The sequence below is a fragment of the Chinchilla lanigera genome, unplaced genomic scaffold (genome assembly GCF_000276665.1).
Source record: "Chinchilla lanigera isolate Chin_1 unplaced genomic scaffold, ChiLan1.0 scaffold00177, whole genome shotgun sequence".
In the NCBI taxonomy this organism is placed as follows: Eukaryota; Metazoa; Chordata; class Mammalia; order Rodentia; family Chinchillidae; genus Chinchilla; species Chinchilla lanigera.
Window position 1 is genome coordinate 999854 of NW_004955578.1, and position 20170 is coordinate 1020023.

Consider the following 20170-nt stretch of genomic DNA (forward strand, 5'->3'; position numbering starts at 1 on the left):
CATAAACTGACTTTTCCTGCAGCTGGAAAACCTCATGCTGGACAAAGATGGCCACATCAAGATTACTGACTTCGGCCTGTGCAAAGAGGGCATCAGTGATGGAGCCACCATGAAAACCTTCTGTGGGACCCCGGAGTACCTGGCACCAGAGGTGCCCGGGGCTGGGGGGCACAGGAACCCATAGGGCAAGGGTGGAGGGCCCCTTAGCCCTGTTGCCTTCCTCCCTCACACCTCCGCCTGCTGCCCCTGGCGTGGGCCTGGCCACTCACTGCCCTTCCTCCTCAGGTGTTGGAGGACAACGACTACGGCCGCGCCGTGGACTGGTGGGGGCTGGGCGTGGTCATGTATGAGATGATGTGTGGTCGCCTGCCCTTCTACAACCAGGACCACGAGCGCCTCTTCGAGCTCATCCTCATGGAGGAGATCCGCTTCCCGCGCACGCTCGGCCCTGAGGCCAAGTCCCTTCTGGCTGGGCTGCTGAAGAAGGACCCCAAGCAGAGGTGAGGGCTGGAGTCTCCCCCACCCAGCCCAGTGCCAAGTGGGCTGCCACTGTCGCTCAGCCTGGAGGCCAGGTTCCTACAGGAACGCTCCTGTGAGCTCGAAGTACGTGTTGTCCCCCGTGCAGCCCCCAGTGGTCCCTGCAGGTGGCACTTGGAGGGCACTTTCGTACTCCTGGCCAACCCTTGGCACGGGTGATTTATGGAGACATTGAGGAACGGGCAGCTCTGTCCTTGGCCGAGGGTCACTGAGTTGTATGTAGCTGAGCGTGGATACAAATCAGTCATTTTCCAAACCTGCCCTGTCACCTCCTTTTCTGGAGTCGGTGAGGGCAGGCCCCAAGTCCACATGGGTTCTGATCAGTGTCCCGCCGCCGTGACACCAGGCCCGGGAGTGCCCTCCCTTGAGCTCTTTGCCCCTCTGTGAAGTGGTGGTTTGCAGTCAGGACAGAACCTTAAGGCTGTGCGGGGCCTGCACGTCACAGGCTCACACTCACGCCTGCCACACCAAAGCCCAGTGTCGCGGCCGCTGTGGGAGGCGGGTTCTGATGGTTGTGTCTCCCAGGCTTGGCGGGGGGCCCAGCGATGCCAAGGAGGTCATGGAGCACAGGTTCTTCCTGAGCATCAACTGGCAGGATGTGGTACAGAAGAAGGTGAGCCCCCCCCTGCCGCAGCACGGGGCCCTGGCTGATCACGGGGGAGCTGGCTGGGGGCCTGTCCCTGAGGTCCCTGAGTATGTGCTCCTGTCCTCTGTAGCTGCTGCCACCCTTCAAGCCTCAGGTCACTTCTGAGGTGGACACGAGGTACTTCGATGACGAGTTCACCGCCCAGTCGATCACAATCACGCCCCCGGACCGCTGTGAGTGTTGGGCCACGAGGCCACTGGGCCTGGCAGGGTGGAGGCAAGGTGGACCCAGATCCCCAGTAGGACCCCGCAGGCCACCCTCTCTGCATCTGGGGAGTTTGTCCTAAGATCTGCGTATCGTGTCATTTGCTGGTGGTTATTGCTGGGCCTGGGGAGGGTCACCATGGTGCACTGTGACCTTGGGACGGAGCTCTGGCAGGAGACACCACTTGTTGGGCTGGATTGAGTGTTTTGAATCCTCTGCTGTCTGTGTTCTTACCTTGAACCCACCCAAGCGGGACTGGAGACAGCAGTGACCAAACTAGCCCTGGGCCCTGCACTCCAGGGGCCTCCCAGTCCAGGTCGGGGGACCAGCCTAGTGTGGTCAGGGCTTATGTAGGATCGAAGGATTCTGGGAAGAGCAGAGGGAGTGCCTGAAATGGGACGTCCGCTGGGGCGAACCCCTGGGAGTGCGTGTGGATGCCAGTGGTAGGGAGAGGAACAGTCGAGGAACAGTCTGCAAGCAGGGCAGAGGGGCTCCGGGGAGGTAAAAGGGTGTGGGAGTCAGTTGAAAAAGGATCTTGGGGCTGGGGATTTAGCTCAGAAGCACAGCGCCTGCCTGGCAAGTGCAAGGTTGTGAGTTCGATTCCCGGTACCGGAAAAAAAAACAACCCCCTCTCCCCCAAAAAAAGGATCTCAGGGACCAACGGGGAATGAGGACCTCTTCCTTCCTTCCTTCCTTCCTTTTTCTGTGCACAGTTACATCCCTGGCCTTTTATTTTTGAGACAGAATCTCATTAGGTCACTAAGTTGTCTAGGTGGGGCCTGAACTTGCTGTCTTCCTTCCTCAGCCTCTCAGAGAGCTGGGATTTTTTTTTTTTTTTACCTATTTTTTTAATATTATATATTTATTGGTAGATTTTAGATATATAATGATAATACTCATTATAGGGTATTTATACCTGTACGTGATGTATCCTCTTTTTTTCCCACTCCCCTCCCTTCAACCCCTCTTCTCCTTGTTTACGAAAGCTTTATTTCCATTTTTTTCCTATTTTTTCTCTTACCCCTCCCTGTCTATCCCTTCCTGTTTGCCTTCCTTCCTCTCGCCTCCTCCCCAGCGTTCTCCTCCACACTGGAGCGCCTCCTCCCCAGCGTTCTCCTCCACACTGGAGCGTTTCCTTGGAGGGCTGGGGTTGCAGGCATGCACCATCACAGCTGGCTGAGTGGGGACCCTTCGCATGGGGAGCCATGGAAGGGTTTTGGGCAGAGCGATAGGGCTGCATCCAGGTGTGAGAAAGTCCTCTGGCTCTGTGCGGAAGGTAGCACGGCGTGAGCAGGCCCGGGCCAGGCCCTCAGCTGAGAGGCCTAAGCTCGAGCCTGGTGTGGCGTGCGGAGGAGGAGGAGGAGAGACGAAGGGGACTTTTGGGAGGCCGGGGGCTGCAGGTGCATCCCAGACAGGCCGCCCGCGGCTGGCCTGGGAAGTGGGCTGTGGCTGGGGGTGGCTCCTTCGGGAAAGCCTTCTCTGTCCGTTCTCAGGGGAGCCCCTGCTGGCTGAGGGCTCCTGTGGTCCCCTGCAGCCTTTCCGAGGGGTGTTCCCTGGGAAGTCTGTTGGGGCCCCCTTGGCCATCTCCAGGCTGGTCACCCCGCTCTTCCTCCACCCGACCCCACAGATGACAGCCTGGGCTCACTGGAGCTGGACCAGCGGACGCACTTCCCCCAGTTCTCCTATTCGGCCAGCATCCGCGAGTGAGCAGCCTCCGCCTGCAGAGGACCCATGGTCGCTGTCCTCCGCCTGGGTGGCTTTTTTAAGAAAAACTTTCTATTTTGCCTTTTTGGTTTGTGTCCCCGTCCCTCACGCCCTCCCGGTTCCCAGTCTCCTTCAGCCCTTGCCTGCCCCCAGCGCCCCGCAGCCTTCAGCACCAGCCTCGCCTTTGTGCCCAGCGCAGTGTTGGAGGACGGTCCCTCCTGCCTGGTCCGCCTCCTGCCCGGGATGGGCTGGGGGGAGGGTGGGGAGCTTCAGGCTTTTAATCAGCACCAGCCCCAGCGAAGGCAAAGTGTGGCGCTGCGGGGTGGGCGTGGATTTCAGGCCGAGCACTCACGGGCGGCTGCCTGCACTGCTGCTTCTGGATGGAGGTTGCGTCCGGATGGCCCCAGGAGACAGTGTCCACGGCCCTCTGTATCCTGTGGCCTGGCTCGAGGGCTTCAGTCCACCCAGTGCCACCCCACTGGGGGCAAAAAAAGCAATAATGTCCAGGGACAGGCAGGGGGTCTTTGGGAGCTGTGGGACCAGGGATTTGGGATTCCTTGGACCTATGTTGTAGGGAACCAGGAAGGGGGCATGCCCACCCCCCTCCCCCCAGCTGCTCTCCTGACCTGTGGGTAAAGCAGAAGCAACTTTTGGGGGCAGCTTGCCCGCCCTGCCCCCAGCCCCGTGCCTTACCAGGGCTTCCGTCCAGCAGGCCTTACCTCCCGCTGGACCCCAAACCTGGCCCAGCCCCTTGGAGGGTAGGATCTAGGGTTGCCCCTTCTTGCTGCCTGGGGCAGAGGGGCACCAGCCTCAGCTGTTACACATCTCTCACAGAGACAGTATTGGGCCCTGTGGACTCGGGTCAAGCAGGGAGCAGGGCAGGCGTCTCTGGTACACACTGCGGTGCGGGAGCCTCTGCAAACAGGGTTTCAGGCCCCTCCCCCTCCCCCAATCCAGGGCCGCGTTCTGAAGCCTTAAGGTGCATGCTGCCGACGGAGCCGCGGGTGTCCCCGCCTCTGGGATGCAGACGCACGTGGCTGCGTGTGCACGTGTGTGAGGGCAGCGTGTCCAAGCCCTCAAGTGTGCGTGGTGTGTGTGGGCTCGGGCCCCGCCCCGGCCTGAGCGCTTCATTCCCCTGGGGGTGTGGGCGCCTTGCTGCCCTGCCCCCTCACCTCCCCCCCTCAATCTCAATGTCCTGGGGTGTTTGGAATTTAGTTTTTGTGATTTTGATCTCCCTGTCCCAGCTCCTGTACTAGGCAGTTCTCAGAAAGGCATGTGGGGGTAGGGTGGCTTGGGTCTGGGGGGTCTTTTTTCCTTTCTGTGTGTGTATGTGGTTTATCTGACAATTCTTCCCACTCCCCACCGGCCTTATTCCCTATATTTGTACGGTACAAGCAATAAAGACACTCATTTCAGAACGGGGCCAGCCTGCACTTTTGCCGGCCACCGCCTGCCCGGCCTTGCCACGGTTCTGGAGTCCGCTCTGGGCACCAACCCACCTCTCCCTTGCTCTGTTCTTCGGGCCCTGCTGAGCCAAGGGGAGGGAGCAGGGGAGGTGGGCAGGCGGGTGCTGAGCCCAGGCTGAAGAGGGTGGGGGGTCTCGGGAATGGCTGGGAGTTGGGGAGGTTCCCCTGGCCAAGGGCAGGGTGTGGCATACAGGCCATTCCAGGGTCATAGGTGATGCTCTGGCCAGAGGAGCAGGACAGAGCGGCGCGAGGGCTGGGTGGGAGGTGAGGCCCTGGAGCTGAGTGGATGCGTGGGGCTTTCCTGCCACAGCCCGTTCGCACCAGGGCCTTGAGGCCGCAGGCCCTGGTGTATTAATGGATCAGTGGTCACCCTCGGCCAGGAGCACCTGAGCTTTGGGTTACGGCTGCTCCTAGCTCTGGGAGTTGCTCTTCTGGCCCCTGTGCCCCTTTGGCTGGGGCTGGAACTGCTACCCTATGTCCCCATCTCCATGCCTGAGTCAGTGAGCCAAGCCACCTGGCTGCAGTGGCTGCACGCTCAGGCCTGGGGACCATGTCACACAGAGCGCCTGGCACGGTTGAATCCATGTCAGGTCCTACTGGGTCGAGGGCCTCACAGGCCCCGCCTTTGGGTGAGTTGGGGAGAGTGGAGCCCAGCTCACAGGATCAGCCGCAGCCCCGGCCGCAGTGGAGACAGCTGTGCTGCTGCTGCTGCTGCTGCTGGCGGCTTTTCTGACTTTGTATGGGGCTTACTGTCTCTAATTACCAGTGGGTGCTTAGGCAGGGTGCCTGTCAGAGGCCTGTAAAGAAACGCCCTTCACTCTCCCTCTAGTCCCGGCCCCGGGGTGATGGATGTGAACAGTTTCTTGGTCGCGGTGTGGCTCGGATCTCCCGGTGTGGGTGCGCTCCAGTCTACCTCATGCTTTTAGTCCTCCTCGCAAGCCGCACAGGCAGGTCCCACACTCGGTCACCTGCTTCTCTTAGTGGGACATGTATCCTTAGATGTACTGGTGCTTCTTAGTTTAAGGTGATGAGTTTTAATAAATTTTACCAATTAAAATTTGAGTCCATTGATCTTTTCCAGTGTCCATTTTCAAAATTTCATGAGGTAGGGGTGTGTGTGTGTGTGTGTGTGTGTGTGTGTGTAAATGTAAAAATATGGGGAAGAAAGTGAAACTCACCCCAGGCCCCAGGACCTTGAGTACACACTGTACTGTGGTAGCTTAAAAAGCTTGCTCCCGCTGGGTATGGGCAGCGCACTCTAATCCCAGCACTCGGGATGCTGCAGGAGGATTGCTGTGAACTCGAGGCCAGCTTGGGCTATACAGTGAGTGAGACCCTGCCTCACAAACAAAACAAGCTGGGTGTGGTGGCGCACGCCTGCAATCCCAGCACTCGGGAGGCTGAGGCAGGAGAATCATTGTTAGTTCGAGACCAGTCTGGGCTATCAGTAAATCTAAGGTCAGCCTGAACTGCATAGCGAGACCCTGTCTCAAAAAAACAAAACAAAACAAAGACTCCTCCTTTATTCGTCACTTTACTCCCAGGTACTGCCCTGCCCATACTGGCAGGACTGAGGTTGTCTAAGCCTCACCTCTGCTTTCTGGGGAGCTCCTGGTGCCTGTTGCTACCTCACACTTTCCAGCTGTTTCCCAGGCTCTGAGGGGTGGGTGCTGACTCAGCTTCCCCTTGAAGAATTTACTTGGGTTTTGGGGTTTTGTTTTGGTTTTCTGCTCTCAGTAGTGCTGTAAGAAACCTTAAGGACCCATCTTCATTTGTGCTTTCACATTGGTGGCCTACATCCTGGGATTTTAATATGTGTCAGGTTGTTTGCCAAAAATACAGCAATTCACATATTTAAAAGTTTGAAATGGGCTGGGGATTTAGCTCAGCAGCAAAGCGCCTGCCTGGCAAGCGCAAGGTCGTGAGTTTGGTTCCCGGTACCACAGAAAAACCAAAAAAAGACAAAAAAAAAAAAGTTTGAAATAACTGCAGACTTGCAGGAGACTTTGAGAAATGATACTAAGATGACTCCAGGACTGGGGCAGGAAGCACGGCGAACCCAGAGCGTGCAGTAATGCCCAGAGGAGCAGCGTGCTCAACCCTGGAAGGCTGGGGTGGGGCTCAGCGGGCGCGCATGCTCCGCATTGGTGAAGCTGGGGCTCCCCACCGGTGGGGCTGTGCCCGAGGGGCTCGGAGCAGGCGAGGCGCTCCCGGTGGCAAAAGCTGAAGAAGAAACGAGCAACAAAATTGTGCAGTGTGGACTTTTCCCCAAAGTATGAAATAAATGAGTTTGTACTGGAAAGTGATGGCAAGAGCAGTGTCCCGTGTAGGGTGCACAGGGTGGGGGGCTTCTCCAGAGAACACAACAGAGAAGTCGGTTCTCAGAGACCTGACAAGTGCTGCGTCAGCATCAGCAGTAAATCCTGTTGACAGTGTCTGCCTCTGATGGGAGGTTATTAGGAGGGCGCTTGACCTGTGTGGTCTTCTTTCCCAAAGCACACCACCCCAGCGCCGGGCGTGTGGTGCACACCTGTAATCCCAGTGCTCAGGTGGCTGAGGCAGGAGGATCGTCCTGAGTTCAAGGCCAGCATGGGCTACATGGCGAGACCCTGCCCCACCAAAAAAAAAAAAACAAAACACCCCACGACCCGAGTCTAGCCAAGGGAAAGGTGACACTGAGGGACACCCAGCTGAGGAACAGCATGCAGAATTCCTGAGCAGGACGCCCCGAAACTGTCAGGGTCACTAAAGACAAGGAAAGCCTGAGACGTTGGCATTGCCAAGCAAGACCTAAGGAGGTGGGACTGAAAGTTCCCCGGCAGGGATCCGGGGACAGAAAAACAGCAGGAAAAGATCGAGGCTGGGTGGGGCGTGGCTTTCACTGCATAGCCGGTGAGAATTGGTTCCTCAGTGGTGACAGACATGCCTAAGGGCTTAGTAGGGGACAGTGGGTGTGGGAGAGACGGGAACTGTACTATTTTGCAGTTTTCTGTTAAGTCCCAGCAATTTTATGTAAACAAAGTACATAAAATGGGGCTGGGCATGTAGCTCAGAGGCAAAGCACTTGCCCAGCATGGTCAAGTTCCTGAGTTCATCCCAGTAGTGTGAAAAAAAAATCCTTCCCCTAGGTTCCTCATGACGTTTCCTTAATTAGCAAAATCTGCATTTCATAACATTTTGTATCTATTGTACCCCTCCCTGCTTCATATACACGTGTCTATCCTAAAATAAGAATACTGTCTTCTGTGCCCTGGGTCTGGTCACCGGGGTCAGAGAGCCAGCGTTGACACAGTGCGCCTCTACGGACCCTTAATCACATTCTGCTTATAGTCATCATACCATCCGTGTATTCACAAGACAAAAACTTGCCTCCTGGATAATGGCTCGGTCCAGGCGGTCACGGTCAGTCACGGTCATGCTGGATCTAGCCTTTGGGTTGGGAACTCGCGGGACAGTTACTCTGCAGACTGTTCTCCCATCAGGACTTGTTGCCTGCTGTGTCTCTGTGGTTAATTCTGCTACTTTTGGCAGAATTCCATGATGGCAACCCCGCCACCCCCGCCAACCGTGAGGCAGCGCACGGTGACCACTGCCCCTGCAGTGGCCACGCTGATCCCTTGCAGGTGTCTGTTAGCTTTCTCCCCGCGGGCGGGGAGTGGGGGACAGAGAGTCCAGGGTTTCTCTGCTGCAGTGACGGTGAGAACAGAAGCGAGCCACGTTAGAGAAGCACCTGGCCCAGTATCTCACCCCGCTGCCCCTTGCAGCTGCACTGACCTCTCAGTGAAAATAGCAAGTGTTTCCTACCTTGGGGCCTTCGCTCATTCACTTCCACTGGGAGTGGTCTCCCCTCTCTGCAGTCCTGGCTCTTGATCAGGTTTCATCCTGTGTGATCACCTCACAAAGACCCTCTTGGACCACTGTGTCTAAAGTATGTCCACTCTGTTCAATCATTCATTCAACAGACGTTTATTGAACATCTACTGTGCCAGGCCCTGATGTAGGCAATGGGGGAAGAAGACAAAAGGCCCTGCTGCCCTCATGGGGCACACATTCAAGTTAAGAGGAGGACCATAACACATGCTTGGTTACAAGGCAGTAAGTGCTAAGGACAGAGGAAGTGCAGGGAGGAGAACAGGAAGTCCTTGGCATGCCGCATTGCCTTTCTGGGTAGAAGGCAACATCTGAGTAAATGTCTGAGAGGAGGGTTGGGAAGGGAACCGTATCTGACGGCAGAACGTACAGTATCAGGCAGAGGAACAGCTAGTGCGAAGGCCTTGGGGTGGGACTGTACCTGGTGTGGGTAAGGAAGAGCCAGGAGGCCAGCGTGGGTGCTGGAGAGGAGAGTGAAGGCGGGTGGGATTAGGGTAGATGAGTTCAGAGAGGTTTGTGTGTGTGGTGGAGACAGATGATATAGGGCGACCTAGGCCTTCAACTGCCCCACCCCAATATTGGGAGCTGAACCAAGAGCTTAGCACTGAGCTATATCCCTAACCCTTTTAAAAAATTTAAAACAGAGCTGGGTATAGCGGCGAACACTTGTAATCCCAGCACTCGGGAGGCTGAGGCAGGAGGATCGTCCTGAGTTCGAGGCCAGCCTGGACTACATGTGAGTTCAGAGCTAGTCTTAACTACATAGTGAGACCTTGTCTCAAAAAAACAAAAATTAAGACAGGAGCTTGCTAAGTTTCCAGGGTTGGGCTTGATCGGGCAATCCTCCTTCCTCATCCTTCCAGATGCTGGGAGTACAGATGTGCACCACAGCGCCCAACCCCGCACTCCTCTGGCTGCACGCGGGGAGCAGGCTTGCGGCCCGGAGCAGGGAGCTCAGCTCGGAGGCCACTGCACGGTCCGGACTGATTTTGGAGACAGTCACCGCCTCAGGCCGTGGGTTAGGTCAAGGCAGCACCCACAGGTGCCTTATTCCTGCTGAGTGACCCAGTGCAGAGGCCTTCCTTTAACACTCGTTAAACGATGTATAGCTCCGACGTCTTGAGTTTTTTGGTTTCTGTTTTTTACTGTATCAGCCTCTGAGCGGAACACTTAACACGTCTTCTAAAAACCTCAGGACAACGCTACTGGCTAAGTGTTGAAACAACCCTTATGTTAGGATTGAGAAAAGTGAAGCAGTGGCCGAGGCGCCAGGACGAGGATTTGGCCGATTGTGCGGGCCTGAGGAGGCGAGGAGGCGGCGCTGCCTACCCGCCTTCCCGCCTACCAGCTCACCAGCATTTGCGCCTGCCCAGGCGAAGCGCGCTCGGAGCGCACGAGCTCAGTGCGCATGCGCGCAGGCCGTTCAAAGCGCCTGGCGCCCGCTCCCTCCTGCTGCTGCTGCTGCTGCAGACCTGGGCTCCTGCCTTCGCGCGACGCCAGGCTGCAGAATGCTGGTGAGGGACGGGGGCCAGCGCTCCTCGCCCAGCTTGGGTCTGCTTCAGGCACTGTCTCCTACCCCTCTTCCTTTCAGGGTCCCGCTGCCTCCCTCAGCCCAGAGTCTCCGGGTGCCCCAGCTCCCGACGGCATCGCGGCGGGCACGAGTGTCCCCCCTGGACGCCAGGAGCGCCCCCCGGGGCCGCGCGCGCCGCCCGGGCTGGAGGAGGCGCTGAGCGCGCTGGGGCTGGAGGGAGAACGCGAATACGCCGGGGACATCTTTGCGGAGGTCATGGTGAGCGGGCAACCCTGCGCCATCCCCGCGCTGGGGAGCAGCTAGCCCAGCACCCAGTCAGCAAGCCCCGATCCCCACCTCCCCCGCGGTCCAGCAAGCTCCCTCCCCACAACTCACCGACTCCGCCCACTCCCATGCTCGGGGCTGAAGCCAGGGCCTTCACTGAACTACATCCCCGGCTCGCGCAAAGGCACTGAGTTGCCCTGGCCCGGCTCAAACTCGCGATCTTCCTGCCTCAGCCTTCCGGAGTGCTGGAAGTACAGGTGTGCGCCACCGCCCAGCTTTCTAGGCTTTTCTGTTTCTCTCCACTCATCGAAACGCCATTTCCCACGGTCCCCAGGCGGTCTGTAGCCCTCCCTCTGGTATTTCACAGTCCCTTCCCCTTGGCGACTCATGTTTATTTAAGAAACACTTCGCAATTTGACTTGTTTTTGAGCACGTGCTAGGCACTGGGGCTGCTATGACGAGTATCTGTCTTCATTCTAGGGAGACAGACAAGCAAATATTTAATTACAGAAAGTCACAAAAAGCCAAGGTCTCTGGGGAACCGAGATTCATTTGTGCCCACGGAAGTCTCTACCCTCGCCGTAGGGGCAGCGTAACGGGGCCAACAGACCAAACAGAAAGGGAGACACCGGCTGACTCCCGAGTGAAGATGAAGTGAGGGGACAGAGAGGGAAGAGGGGGCACTGGATCAGGGGCAGGGCCTGAGGGCGACTGAGAGGAATTAGGATTTCCTCCTAAGGGTACTGGGAGCCAAGGAAGTTTTGAGCAAGAGGGTTCCTCGGTTAGATCCGTCTTTGCCCAGACCGTCTGGGTGCTCCTGGAGGAACGGTTTGAGGGTTGGTGACAAGAGTGGAATTTGGGAGCCCGGTTGGGGGCACACAGTGGAGAGGTGGGTAGGGAGGCATCCAGAACAAAGTTCAAGGTTCTAGAGGAGCAGCTTGACCGCGGTGCGGCTGGGACGTCCAACGGTCCAACAGGGAGGAGGCTGCTGCGCCCCGGGCGGGCGCTCGAGGAGGCGCCGAGGCACAGGTGTGGAGAGTGAGGCGGTCCTCGCCCAACCCCAGGCGTGCCGCGCGCTGCCCGGGAGCGCCCCGTCCCGCACCGTGACTCCGGAGATGCGCGCCCTAGTGGTGGACTGGCTGGTCCAGGTGCACGTAAGTACCAGGGAGAGTGAGCGGCACCTGTGTCTCCGCCGGGGGCCTCGGTGGTCACGCGTGCCCCTCCCCAGGAGTACCTGGGCCTGGCGGGGGACACGCTTTACCTGGCCGTGCACCTGCTCGATTCCTACCTGCGCGAGGGCCGAGTGCGCCTACGCCGCCTGCAGCTGCTGGGCGTGGCCTGTCTGTTCCTGGCCTGCAAAATGGAAGAGTGCGTGCTTCCCGAGGTACTTCCGGGGCGGGCTTGGAGGGTGGGGCCTTTGCCTTCTCTGATTACACTCCTACTGTGTGCTAAGTGCTTTACGGTGTACTTGGCAGCCCAGCAACTCTGAGGTAGGGGCTGCTAATGTGACCCCTTAACAGAGGAGTCGGTCGGGCTTGATGGCCTATGCCTGTAATCCGAGCTTTCTGGGTGACTGAGGCAGGAGGATCTCGAGTTCAGGACCATCCTGAACAATTTAGCGACTCAGAGAGATCCTGTTTCAAAATTTTAAAAAGGCTGGGAATGTAGCACAGTTCGAAGGCCCTAGGTTAAACTCCCAGTACGAGTGAGGGGCAGGGCGGAGGGGAACAGAAGGGGAGACTGAGTCCCAGAGAGGGGATGAAATTTGCCCAGTTGGGGCTTAAACTCCATCTGGAATAGTTACAGTAGTAGCTTGAACGTGCATAAACTCGGTCCCTTGTTGGAGCTGCCTGGGAAGTGGGCAGAATTATCTCGGTTTTACATATGAAGACGAAATGGAGACAGTTTAAATGCATGTCCCATGTCACGCAGCGAATAAACGTTGGGTCCTACCAGGTATTCCCTCTTTGCAGCCCACGAGATTCATGACTTCCGGACAAAAGTCAGTGGCCCTCGTATTACAGAATAGTTAATTGAGGCAGGAACTTGGACTGAACCGACCCCAGGCTCTCTGGGCAGGGAGTCTAAGGCTCCCTCCACTCCTATCCGCAGCCTGCCTGCCTCTGCCTCCTAAGCGCCGGCTCTTTCTCGAGAGCAGAGCTGCTCCGCGCAGAGCGCCGCATCCTGAGCCGTCTGGATTTCCGGCTGCACCACCCTGGCCCGTTGCTCTGCCTGGGCCTGCAAGCGGCACTGGCTGGGAGCCGCCCCCAGGTGCGCGCGGTGGGGGCGGGGCCTGCGGGTGGGGCGGGGCCCGAGGCTCACTCTGCCGCCCCCGCAGGTGATGCTACTGGCCACCTACTTCTTGGAGCTCTCCTTACTGGAGGCGGAGGCCGCGGGCTGGGCGCCTGGTCGTCGAGCAGCTGCGGCGCTGAGCCTGGCGCACCGTGTGCTCGACGGGGCGGGCTCCTGGCCGGAGCCGGCGCTTTACAGGTACGGCCTAGCGTCTGCCGCTTCACTGAACCTCCCTTCCTGGTCGTCTACTTGACCATCTCGGAGAATGAGACGCACCTAGACTTGATTTCCTGGGCATGGGAGAGAATGGGGTGTCTCCCTAGCCTAGAGGTTCTTGCGGGGCGGTGTAAGAGCATGGCGGTGTTTTATGCTGACTCGGGGATTCCAGGAAGATGAGGTCTTCTCAGGCTCCGAAGGCTGTGTTCCAAGCTTGAGAATGAGACCCCAGTTCCATAACTGTTTTCAGATGGGTTGTCCCTTTAGCTGCTAGAACCAGTAACCGTGTTAGCCACGCCACTGGATAGCAAGGTGAATCAGCGTTTCCCTCAGTTTGGGAGCCCCGGGTAGAGTGGATGTCTGCTCTCCTTGGCCTCCCTCCTTCCCTCCCCAATGGTCCAGGGCCCCCCCCCCCCAGGGGGAATCAGGTATCTGCCCCCCTCAGTGCTTCCCAGGCAAGATTACATTCCAAGTGTCTTCTCAACCGCGACCCTCCAGCCCCTTCCCTGCGTCCGTTTTTCCGTCTCCCCGCCGCAGTCCCTCGGAGCTGGGCGACCTGGAGCCGTGCATGGTCCGTGCTGCGCTCCGAGGCCCCGCGCCGGGCAGCGCCGCGGTCTTCTTCAAGTACGCGCGGCCCCAACGCCAGAGCATCAGCCTCGCTGCCGCCCGCCTGCTCCGCCACCCCCAGCCTGCGCCTCCCTGAGACCCCAAGGCCGCTCAGAAAACAGAAGTTCTCACTGTGTGTGTTCGTTTCCTACGCTAATAAAATGTTTCTTTTATTCTGAGCGCTCTGTCCTGATTGGTTGAATGCCAATCACCTCTCGCTTTTGATTGGTAACTTCTTAGGCCTCTCATGCCTCTGATTGGACGTTCTTACCAAACCCCTTCATGATTTCTGGAGTTTAAGATGCAAATTCTAAACTCTTCCGCGAGGGGGCACTGCCGGACTTCCCGCAACGCCGCTCCAGCTCGCCGTGGGATTTCTTCCGCGCTGGGAAGAAACGGCAAGGGGTGGAAACGGAAACAGAAGAGTGCCCGCCCCAGGCATGAGGGATGCTACTTCGATGTTGCCAACTTTGCACATTTTATTCAAGTAAATCTAGAAATCTGCCATTCCAGTAACATCTCAGTATTCATATGCTGTCAACGAACGAATTCAATATGTTTAATGGTTGTACAAGTCGGGCACATCACCCGTGTTGCCCTGTGAAGGTCATCAGCTGGCAAGATCTCTGATAGTCAGAGTTTAATAAATGGTGTCTGGTTTACTTAGTCTCTGGAGTGACGACGTGTCGGTGAGTATAGCACCGCCCTCACAGTGGGGTGTGGTAAGGATGCGATTTAACAGGTGTGGAAAGGTTTAGGACAATGCTGACATTTACCAGCGGCTGCAGAAGTGTGACGAGGACGAGGTACAGTCTAGCGGCGAGGGACAGTTGTCACCTGTTTAGTTTGCTGCTGTCACTTAGGTGATGTAACATTTGTTATGAGTCAATGGATGTCTGTGTTTTTCATTAAAAAGTAATTCCAACACACCTGAGGCACAGAGAGGTGAGTGCACTGCTAGGAAGGTCAAACTCGGGAATGTGAGCCTCCTAACAGAGCCGGGGATTGGAGGTGCACAGAGGACGCTGTGAACGCCCATGGAGTTTTCAAGGTCAGACCCGCCCCCCCGGGGTGGGGGTGAGACTCGTTCAGCAAAAGCACAAGGGTTGCCACAGATGCTACTGGGATGGCAGTTGCGGAGTTCAGGTTTTTGGCCTGTTGGGCAGGACCTGTCCTGGGACCTCCAAGGGGACCTCCAGTGACAGGAATGGGGACGGTGGAGACGCAGGCCTGGTGCTTGTGGCTGAGACCCAAGTCAGGGTGTTTGAGTACGGAAAGGAACAGTGATATATGAAGCTATCGACTACTTTCTTTTTTTTTTTTTTTTTTTTTTTTGGTTTTTCTCCGGTACCGGGAACCGAACTCACGACCTTGTGCTTGCCAGGGAGGCGCTTTTGCCGCTGAGCTAAATCCCCAGCCCCTTATCGACTACTTTCTTATCCAACAGTGATCTGTGGGTCCTTTGACTCAGAGCCAGGGATTTGTGATCAAGTAACTCTGAGTCTAATGGACGGCATGAAATCACCCATTACAGCACCAGGCCCTGTGCTAAGCGCTCGTTTTGCACGGTGCTGACCGCCCCCCACCCCGCCACGAGGTACGTGCACGAGAAGGAAGTCAAAGTGCTAGGAGAGCAGGGAATTTGGCCCAGATCCCACAGCTGAGGAGGGCTCAAGGGCATTCACCTCACTCACCCTCTACCTTCCTCTCGAAAGCCTCCCACGTGTTTTCTGCCTTTAATATTCATTCATTATCGTGCCGCTTTCTCTGCACTGTCCCCGGGGGACTTGTGTGCTTCCTCGTTGGCTTCCCTCGATGATGTGAGCTCAGCGAGGGCAAGAAACGGCGCTCTCTTGGTGGTGGAATTATTCTCTCCTCGTAGAAGCTGTCAGTCACCGCCTCGGCCTGGCACAGGGCCTTGTTGGGCCCTCACAGCCTGTCAGGTCTCCCCCATCCTAACCCGGACCCTTTGCCTGTGCTTCCCAGGTGAGCCCACTTTGGGCTGTCACTGTTTGGTCACTGGTCTGTTTCCCGCGGGGTTGAAGGGTTCAGCGAGCGTAGAATCCGAAAGCCTCTCTCCGTCTTTATTGTGTCTCATCCAGAGGAGCCAGGCACAGAGAAAGTATCGGTCCACAGTTGTTTGTGGCATAAACACATGAATGAATTGATAGTACTTCACCCATGTTACTGCATATGGAGTTCTAGGTCACGTAAGTGAACAGCCCAAGTACTAGTGAGGGTATAAAGAGGGGTTTGAATTTGGGCAGCGTGAGTCCATATTGTTTTCTTATCCAACATGGCAAATGGCAGTGGGCTGAAAACCAGCTCTCTACAAAGTTGATACCGTGATGCTCTTTCCCTCAAGCTCATTCTTTTCTTCTAGAAATCTTCAGGAGCTTTGGACATGGAGGGGGAGAGCAGGCAGGAGGGTGGGGACGGTAAGGGGCGTGGGAACAAGGGACAGTTGGCTGGAGAATTAGGGCTAGGGCTGGGGCTGATTGGAAGGGGAGCGGGAAAAGTGTTGAGGGGATTCTCTAGACCCATAGGGGGCAGCCGGAGTCGGCAGCCGGAGGTGCGGGGGCGGAGAAAGGGTGGGGACCGGCCCCGCGGGGGGCGATGCAGTAGCTGCAGCAGCGGCCGCAGGAGTTTCCCACAATGCAGCGCGGCGCGCTGTCCCCGGTGCTGATGCTCAGCGCTGCCCCGGAGCCTCCGCCGCGCCCGCCTCCCGCCCTCTCCCCGCCGGGCCCGGGGCCCCGCCATGGCTCGGCTCGGCCAGGTCCTGCCCCAGAGCCGTCGGGGGGCCTGGCTGCAGCGCTCGACAGCAGCCTGCGGGCCGCCGTGGCGTTCAAGGCGGAGGGCCAGCGCTGCTACCGAGAGAAGAAGTTCCGGGAAGCCATCGGCAAGTATCACCGGGCACTGCTGCAGCTGAAGGCGGCACAGGGGGCCCGCCCTGGCGGCCTGCCCGCCCCCGCCCCCGGGCCCGCCACCAGCCCGGGGCCCGCCCGCCTCAGCGAGGAGCAGCGGCGCCTGGTGGAGAGCACGGAGGTGGAATGTTACGACTCTCTCACGGGTATTGGCCGTCGGGGGGCGCAGGGGGGCACGCGGGTGAGACAGGTGGGGCATGAGGGGCACTCAGGACTGGGCTGCGGAGAGGGGGGCAATGGGGGCCGAAGGTGTCAGGGCTGCGGTCTGCTGGGGAGCCCTCAGAACTTGATCAAGGAAAGGGTTGAGCTGGGCGGTGGCAGGAGCCTCAGGAAGGAGGGCGCTGGGATGCAGGGAATGAACTTTGGGATGGGTCTTCAGAACCTCACTTCCTTTAGTCATTCTTTCCTCCCCATGCCACAAGCAAACCTGAGGTGAGAAAGGCTTACCCTGGATGAGCCTCTGCGATGGCCCGTAATAGTTTTACTAGCAGAAACCTCCCGGCTATTTGTCCAGACAGTGCTGCCTCGGTGTCTTTCGCGCCCTCTAGCGACGGCGCAGATCGAGTCTATTCTGATGGCCTAGCAGATTGGCGCCCTCTGGTGGCCTGAGTAACCGCTTCGGCCATGGGGAAGGGGCAGGGTGCCCTGCGGTCGGAGGCCAGGCCCCTCGAGGTCACGTGGGCCCTAGGGGTGCAGGCAGGCTTTCTGAGTAATGGCGCCCCGTAGCTTGCCTGCTGCAGTCGGAGCTGGTGAACTACGAGCGCGTTCGCGAGTACTGTCTCAAGGTGCTGGAGAAGCAGCAGGGCAACTTCAAGGCCACCTACCGCGCCGGCATTGCCTTCTACCACCTGGGCGACTACGCACGCGCGCTGCGCTACCTGCAGGAGGCCCGCAGCCGGGAGCCCACAGGTGAGGGGCGGGGCCGCACAGGGGAAGGGGCTGGAGCTGAGGGAACCAGGGAGGGAGAAGCAGGCCCAGTGCAGGGCTTCTCCCGAAAGCTGCCCTAAGGGAGTGCCGTGCCACCCACTGGATAGCCTCACCCCATCCCCCCGCTCCTTACACATCGCCCCCCGACTCACCCACCTCTCCCGTCACCATCCAGATGTCCACTCACCCGTCATTCGCCGTTCCTCTGACCCAAACACTTCTCCTCGAGTCACTGACCCATCCTGATGCGTCCCTGCCCAGCCTCTCCCGGCCGCACCTTCCCATCCTCCTCTCCCGTCCCCCGCCCCCGCCCCATTCCCCACTCATTCACTGAGCCCCCACACGCTCTCCTACTCGTTCACCTCTCAGGCACCCACTCATCAGGCCGGGCAGGTGACAGCAGGAAGCCGTGTGGGTGTGGGTGTGGGTGAGATTTGGGTGGCAGAGCTGGAGGCTTGTTCCCCGCTTTTTGGGAGATAACGATGAGGCGCTCCTGTGTTGGTGCGCGCGCAGCCCGACCTAGCACTCGGTTTTGTATCAAGCCCTGAAGAGGAGGGAAAAGGGTCACAGCAGGTGCGTGGGGCAGGGCTGTGGGAGCGAAGGGAAGTTCAGCTCCTGTGCTGAGAGGTTTGGTGAGAACAGATGTCTTGCGGATGTCCCTGGGGGCTGAGTGGAAGCATGACAGGAGGCTGCACAGAGGTGCTCCTGGCAGAGGGCGCTGCACGTGCAAAGCATGAAGGTGTGAAATGTCTTCGGCTGCTGGCTGCAGCTGAGCTTGGGGGAGGGGTGGCGATTGGCGACTGTGGGGAGCGGAGCTGCAGATGTCACCGGCAGCCTGAGGACACCCAAAGGATGCCCTGCCCACCTCCCCTGCAGATACCAACGTGCTCCGCTACATCCAGCTGACCCAGCTGAAGATGAGCCGCTGCAGCCTCCAGCGGGAAGACAGCGGGGCTGGGGCCCAGGCCCGGGATGTGGTGGGCTGAGGCAAGGGGCTGCCTGTTCCTGCCCCTCCGCTCGCGGTGGAACCTCCCCCACTCATGTGTTTGCTGGTAAAGCACTCATCTCTGGTGACCAAAACCTCTTTGTGTGTGGTGCTCTCATGCGGACCAGGAAGGGGGCACAGGATGGGGCCTCATCCTTTCACTACCCAGAGAGGCATGTGGGGTACAGGAGTGTCCCCCTGGGGACAGGCTTGCATCAGGGCCTAGACTGGGGAAAGACACACAGCCAAGCGCGGTAGGGGGCAGGGGTTACCTTTAATGCTTCATCTTGTGCCAAATCCCCCACGTTGCCCTGTCCCTGAGTATCCCTGCCCGCCCTCCCCCCCACAGCAGGGTGGGCACAGAGCCCCACCCCTGGGGTACAAAGGAATAAATTAAGAGTCCCTCCCTCCCTCCTTCCCCAATAAATAGTGAGCATCCTGCCCAGGGCCTTTGCGCCTTGGGGCACGGCAGGCTGGGGCGGGGCCTGGGGCGCTACATTCATGGCTGCCCAGGCGGGCGGTGGGGGGCAGGCCTCAGGGGGGGCCCTGGGCCCCACAGAGGGGCACTGTGTTGTCCTGGCTCTGTCCCTCCATGTCCATGTCCAGCAGCGTGGGCTGCACGCTGGGCGGCCCTGGGCTCTCCGGGGTGTCTGGCCTGCTAGGAGGTGATATGCTGAGCGTCCGCCCGAAGGAGACCAGTTTCCAGGGGTCCAGGCGGGGGCGGCTGGCAGCTGGCCGGGGTCTTGGGGCGAAGGTCAGGGTGGTGGGGCGGCCAGGGAACTCAGGGGGCCGGCGACGGGTAGGGAACAGGGCCTGGGGGTCAGGCAGGCGGGGAAAGTCCAGGGGGTCCCGAGGGCCTGGGGAGAGAGGGTCAGAGAAGGTGAGCAGGGTGGGACAGGGACGGTATTTCCCAGCCAGGCACACTGACATGAAAAGCGCAGGTTCTGGGTTCTCTTGCAGAATCCCCGCACACATTCCGCAGGCCCTGCTGGCTCCCTTCCCAGCAAGACAAGGGCCATCTGCAGCCGCACAGCCACTGGACCGTGACCTCAGTTCCCATCTCTCCCTGTGACTCCCTCGGCCGGGGGCAACTCTGGGCTGCCTCTTTGCCCTTGGGGTTGGCTTTCAGTAGCCCTAGGACACAGTCTTGTCCCTCCCGCACTGGGCTGGGTTTCGGTAGGCAGAGCTGCGGACGGACTTGAGGCATGACAGTGTCTCGGGATGGGGCTCCAACAGCACCGCACTGCGCAGCATAGGCTGAACCAAACAGTAACTCAAACAAGCGCACAGTGCCTGGGTGGTGAGTTCTCAAATCCTACCCTCATCACCGCTTTTGGGGTCGCTGGAGTACAGAACACAGGGCTGGGCAGAGTCGGCCGTGGTCCTAGCTATCTGCCAGGCGCTGGCAGGCATTACTTTGCCACCCCTAACTCACCTTGCGCCTCGGTCACGCGGGCCCCACACCCGTCCGCAGTAACGGCCTCGGCACGCAGCTGTCCCCCGCCTTGCTAGGCCGGGGGCTGAGCCGGCACAGGGCTCGGGTGGAAGGGCGGGTTTCTGCGCCCCGGGTGTGCAGCGCTCGTTCCCTCACTCACCAGGGCCGTGGCCCGCGGGCTCCGGAGGCCCCCGCTGCCCCAGCGCCCCGTCCGACGGCGTCCGCCGATGTCCTCGGCTCACAGCGCGCGCGGCCGTGACGTGGGTGGGCGTGAGCGACTGGCGGGGGTCCTTCTTGAAGCTCTCCAGCTCCAGGTCCACCAGGGGGTTGGTGCCGGGTGAGGCCGAGGGCGAGGGCAAAGGCGAGGGAGAGGGCGAGGGCGGGGAGGGCGCAGCCGGCCCGGCCTCGTCGCTGTCGGAGCGCAGCAGCGAACGCGTGGAGTTGCAGTCGGACACGGATGAGAGCGACACCAGGGTGGCCGAGGGCGCCAGGCCCGGGCCGGGGGCCAGGTCATCGCGGCGGCTCTGGAGGCGCCCGGGTGGGCTGAGGCCCCGCGGGAAGCG

The 20170-nt window shown here is 59.1% G+C and overlaps 4 protein-coding genes across 7 annotated transcripts in view; 3 read left to right on the plus strand and 1 right to left on the minus strand.

Annotated features, from left to right (window-relative positions):
- Positions 1 to 4585, plus strand: part of Akt2 (v-akt murine thymoma viral oncogene homolog 2) — a 54181-nt gene extending 49596 nt beyond the window's left edge. For all 3 annotated transcript variants that reach the window (XM_005414069.2, XM_005414067.2, XM_005414068.2), the window contains exons 10-14: positions 23 to 151; positions 286 to 500; positions 1063 to 1150; positions 1254 to 1356; positions 3015 to 4585. In XM_005414069.2, the coding sequence (XP_005414126.1) occupies positions 23 to 151; positions 286 to 500; positions 1063 to 1150; positions 1254 to 1356; positions 3015 to 3094 (615 nt within the window). In that variant the 3' untranslated portion in view covers positions 3095 to 4585. The remainder of the gene's footprint in view (positions 1 to 22; positions 152 to 285; positions 501 to 1062; positions 1151 to 1253; positions 1357 to 3014) is intronic.
- A 4720-nt stretch (positions 4586 to 9305) lies between these two features.
- Cntd2 (cyclin N-terminal domain containing 2) lies at positions 9306 to 13515 on the plus strand. The gene is made up of 8 exons (XM_005414093.2): positions 9306 to 9445; positions 9665 to 9941; positions 10019 to 10216; positions 11287 to 11376; positions 11451 to 11606; positions 12335 to 12493; positions 12561 to 12712; positions 13268 to 13515. The coding sequence occupies exons 1-8, from the start codon at positions 9306 to 9308 to the stop codon at positions 13431 to 13433; spliced, it is 1338 nt and encodes a 445-aa protein (XP_005414150.1). The 3' UTR covers positions 13434 to 13515.
- Positions 13516 to 14816: 1301 nt separating this feature from the next.
- Positions 14817 to 18267, plus strand: Ttc9b (tetratricopeptide repeat domain 9B). Its single transcript, XM_005414071.2, has 4 exons — positions 14817 to 14933; positions 15439 to 16406; positions 16987 to 17169; positions 18064 to 18267. Exons 2-4 carry the CDS (start codon positions 15992 to 15994, stop codon positions 18171 to 18173), a joined length of 708 nt encoding a protein of 235 aa, XP_005414128.1. The 5' UTR covers positions 14817 to 14933; positions 15439 to 15991; the 3' UTR covers positions 18174 to 18267.
- Positions 18268 to 18426: 159 nt separating this feature from the next.
- Map3k10 (mitogen-activated protein kinase kinase kinase 10) overlaps positions 18427 to 20170 on the minus strand; it is a gene marked incomplete in the record, with an annotated part of 19274 nt that continues 17530 nt past the window's right edge. For both annotated transcript variants that reach the window (XM_013509659.1, XM_013509658.1), the window contains 2 exon segments: positions 18427 to 19029; positions 19768 to 20170. In XM_013509659.1, the coding sequence (XP_013365113.1) occupies positions 18707 to 19029; positions 19768 to 20170 (726 nt within the window).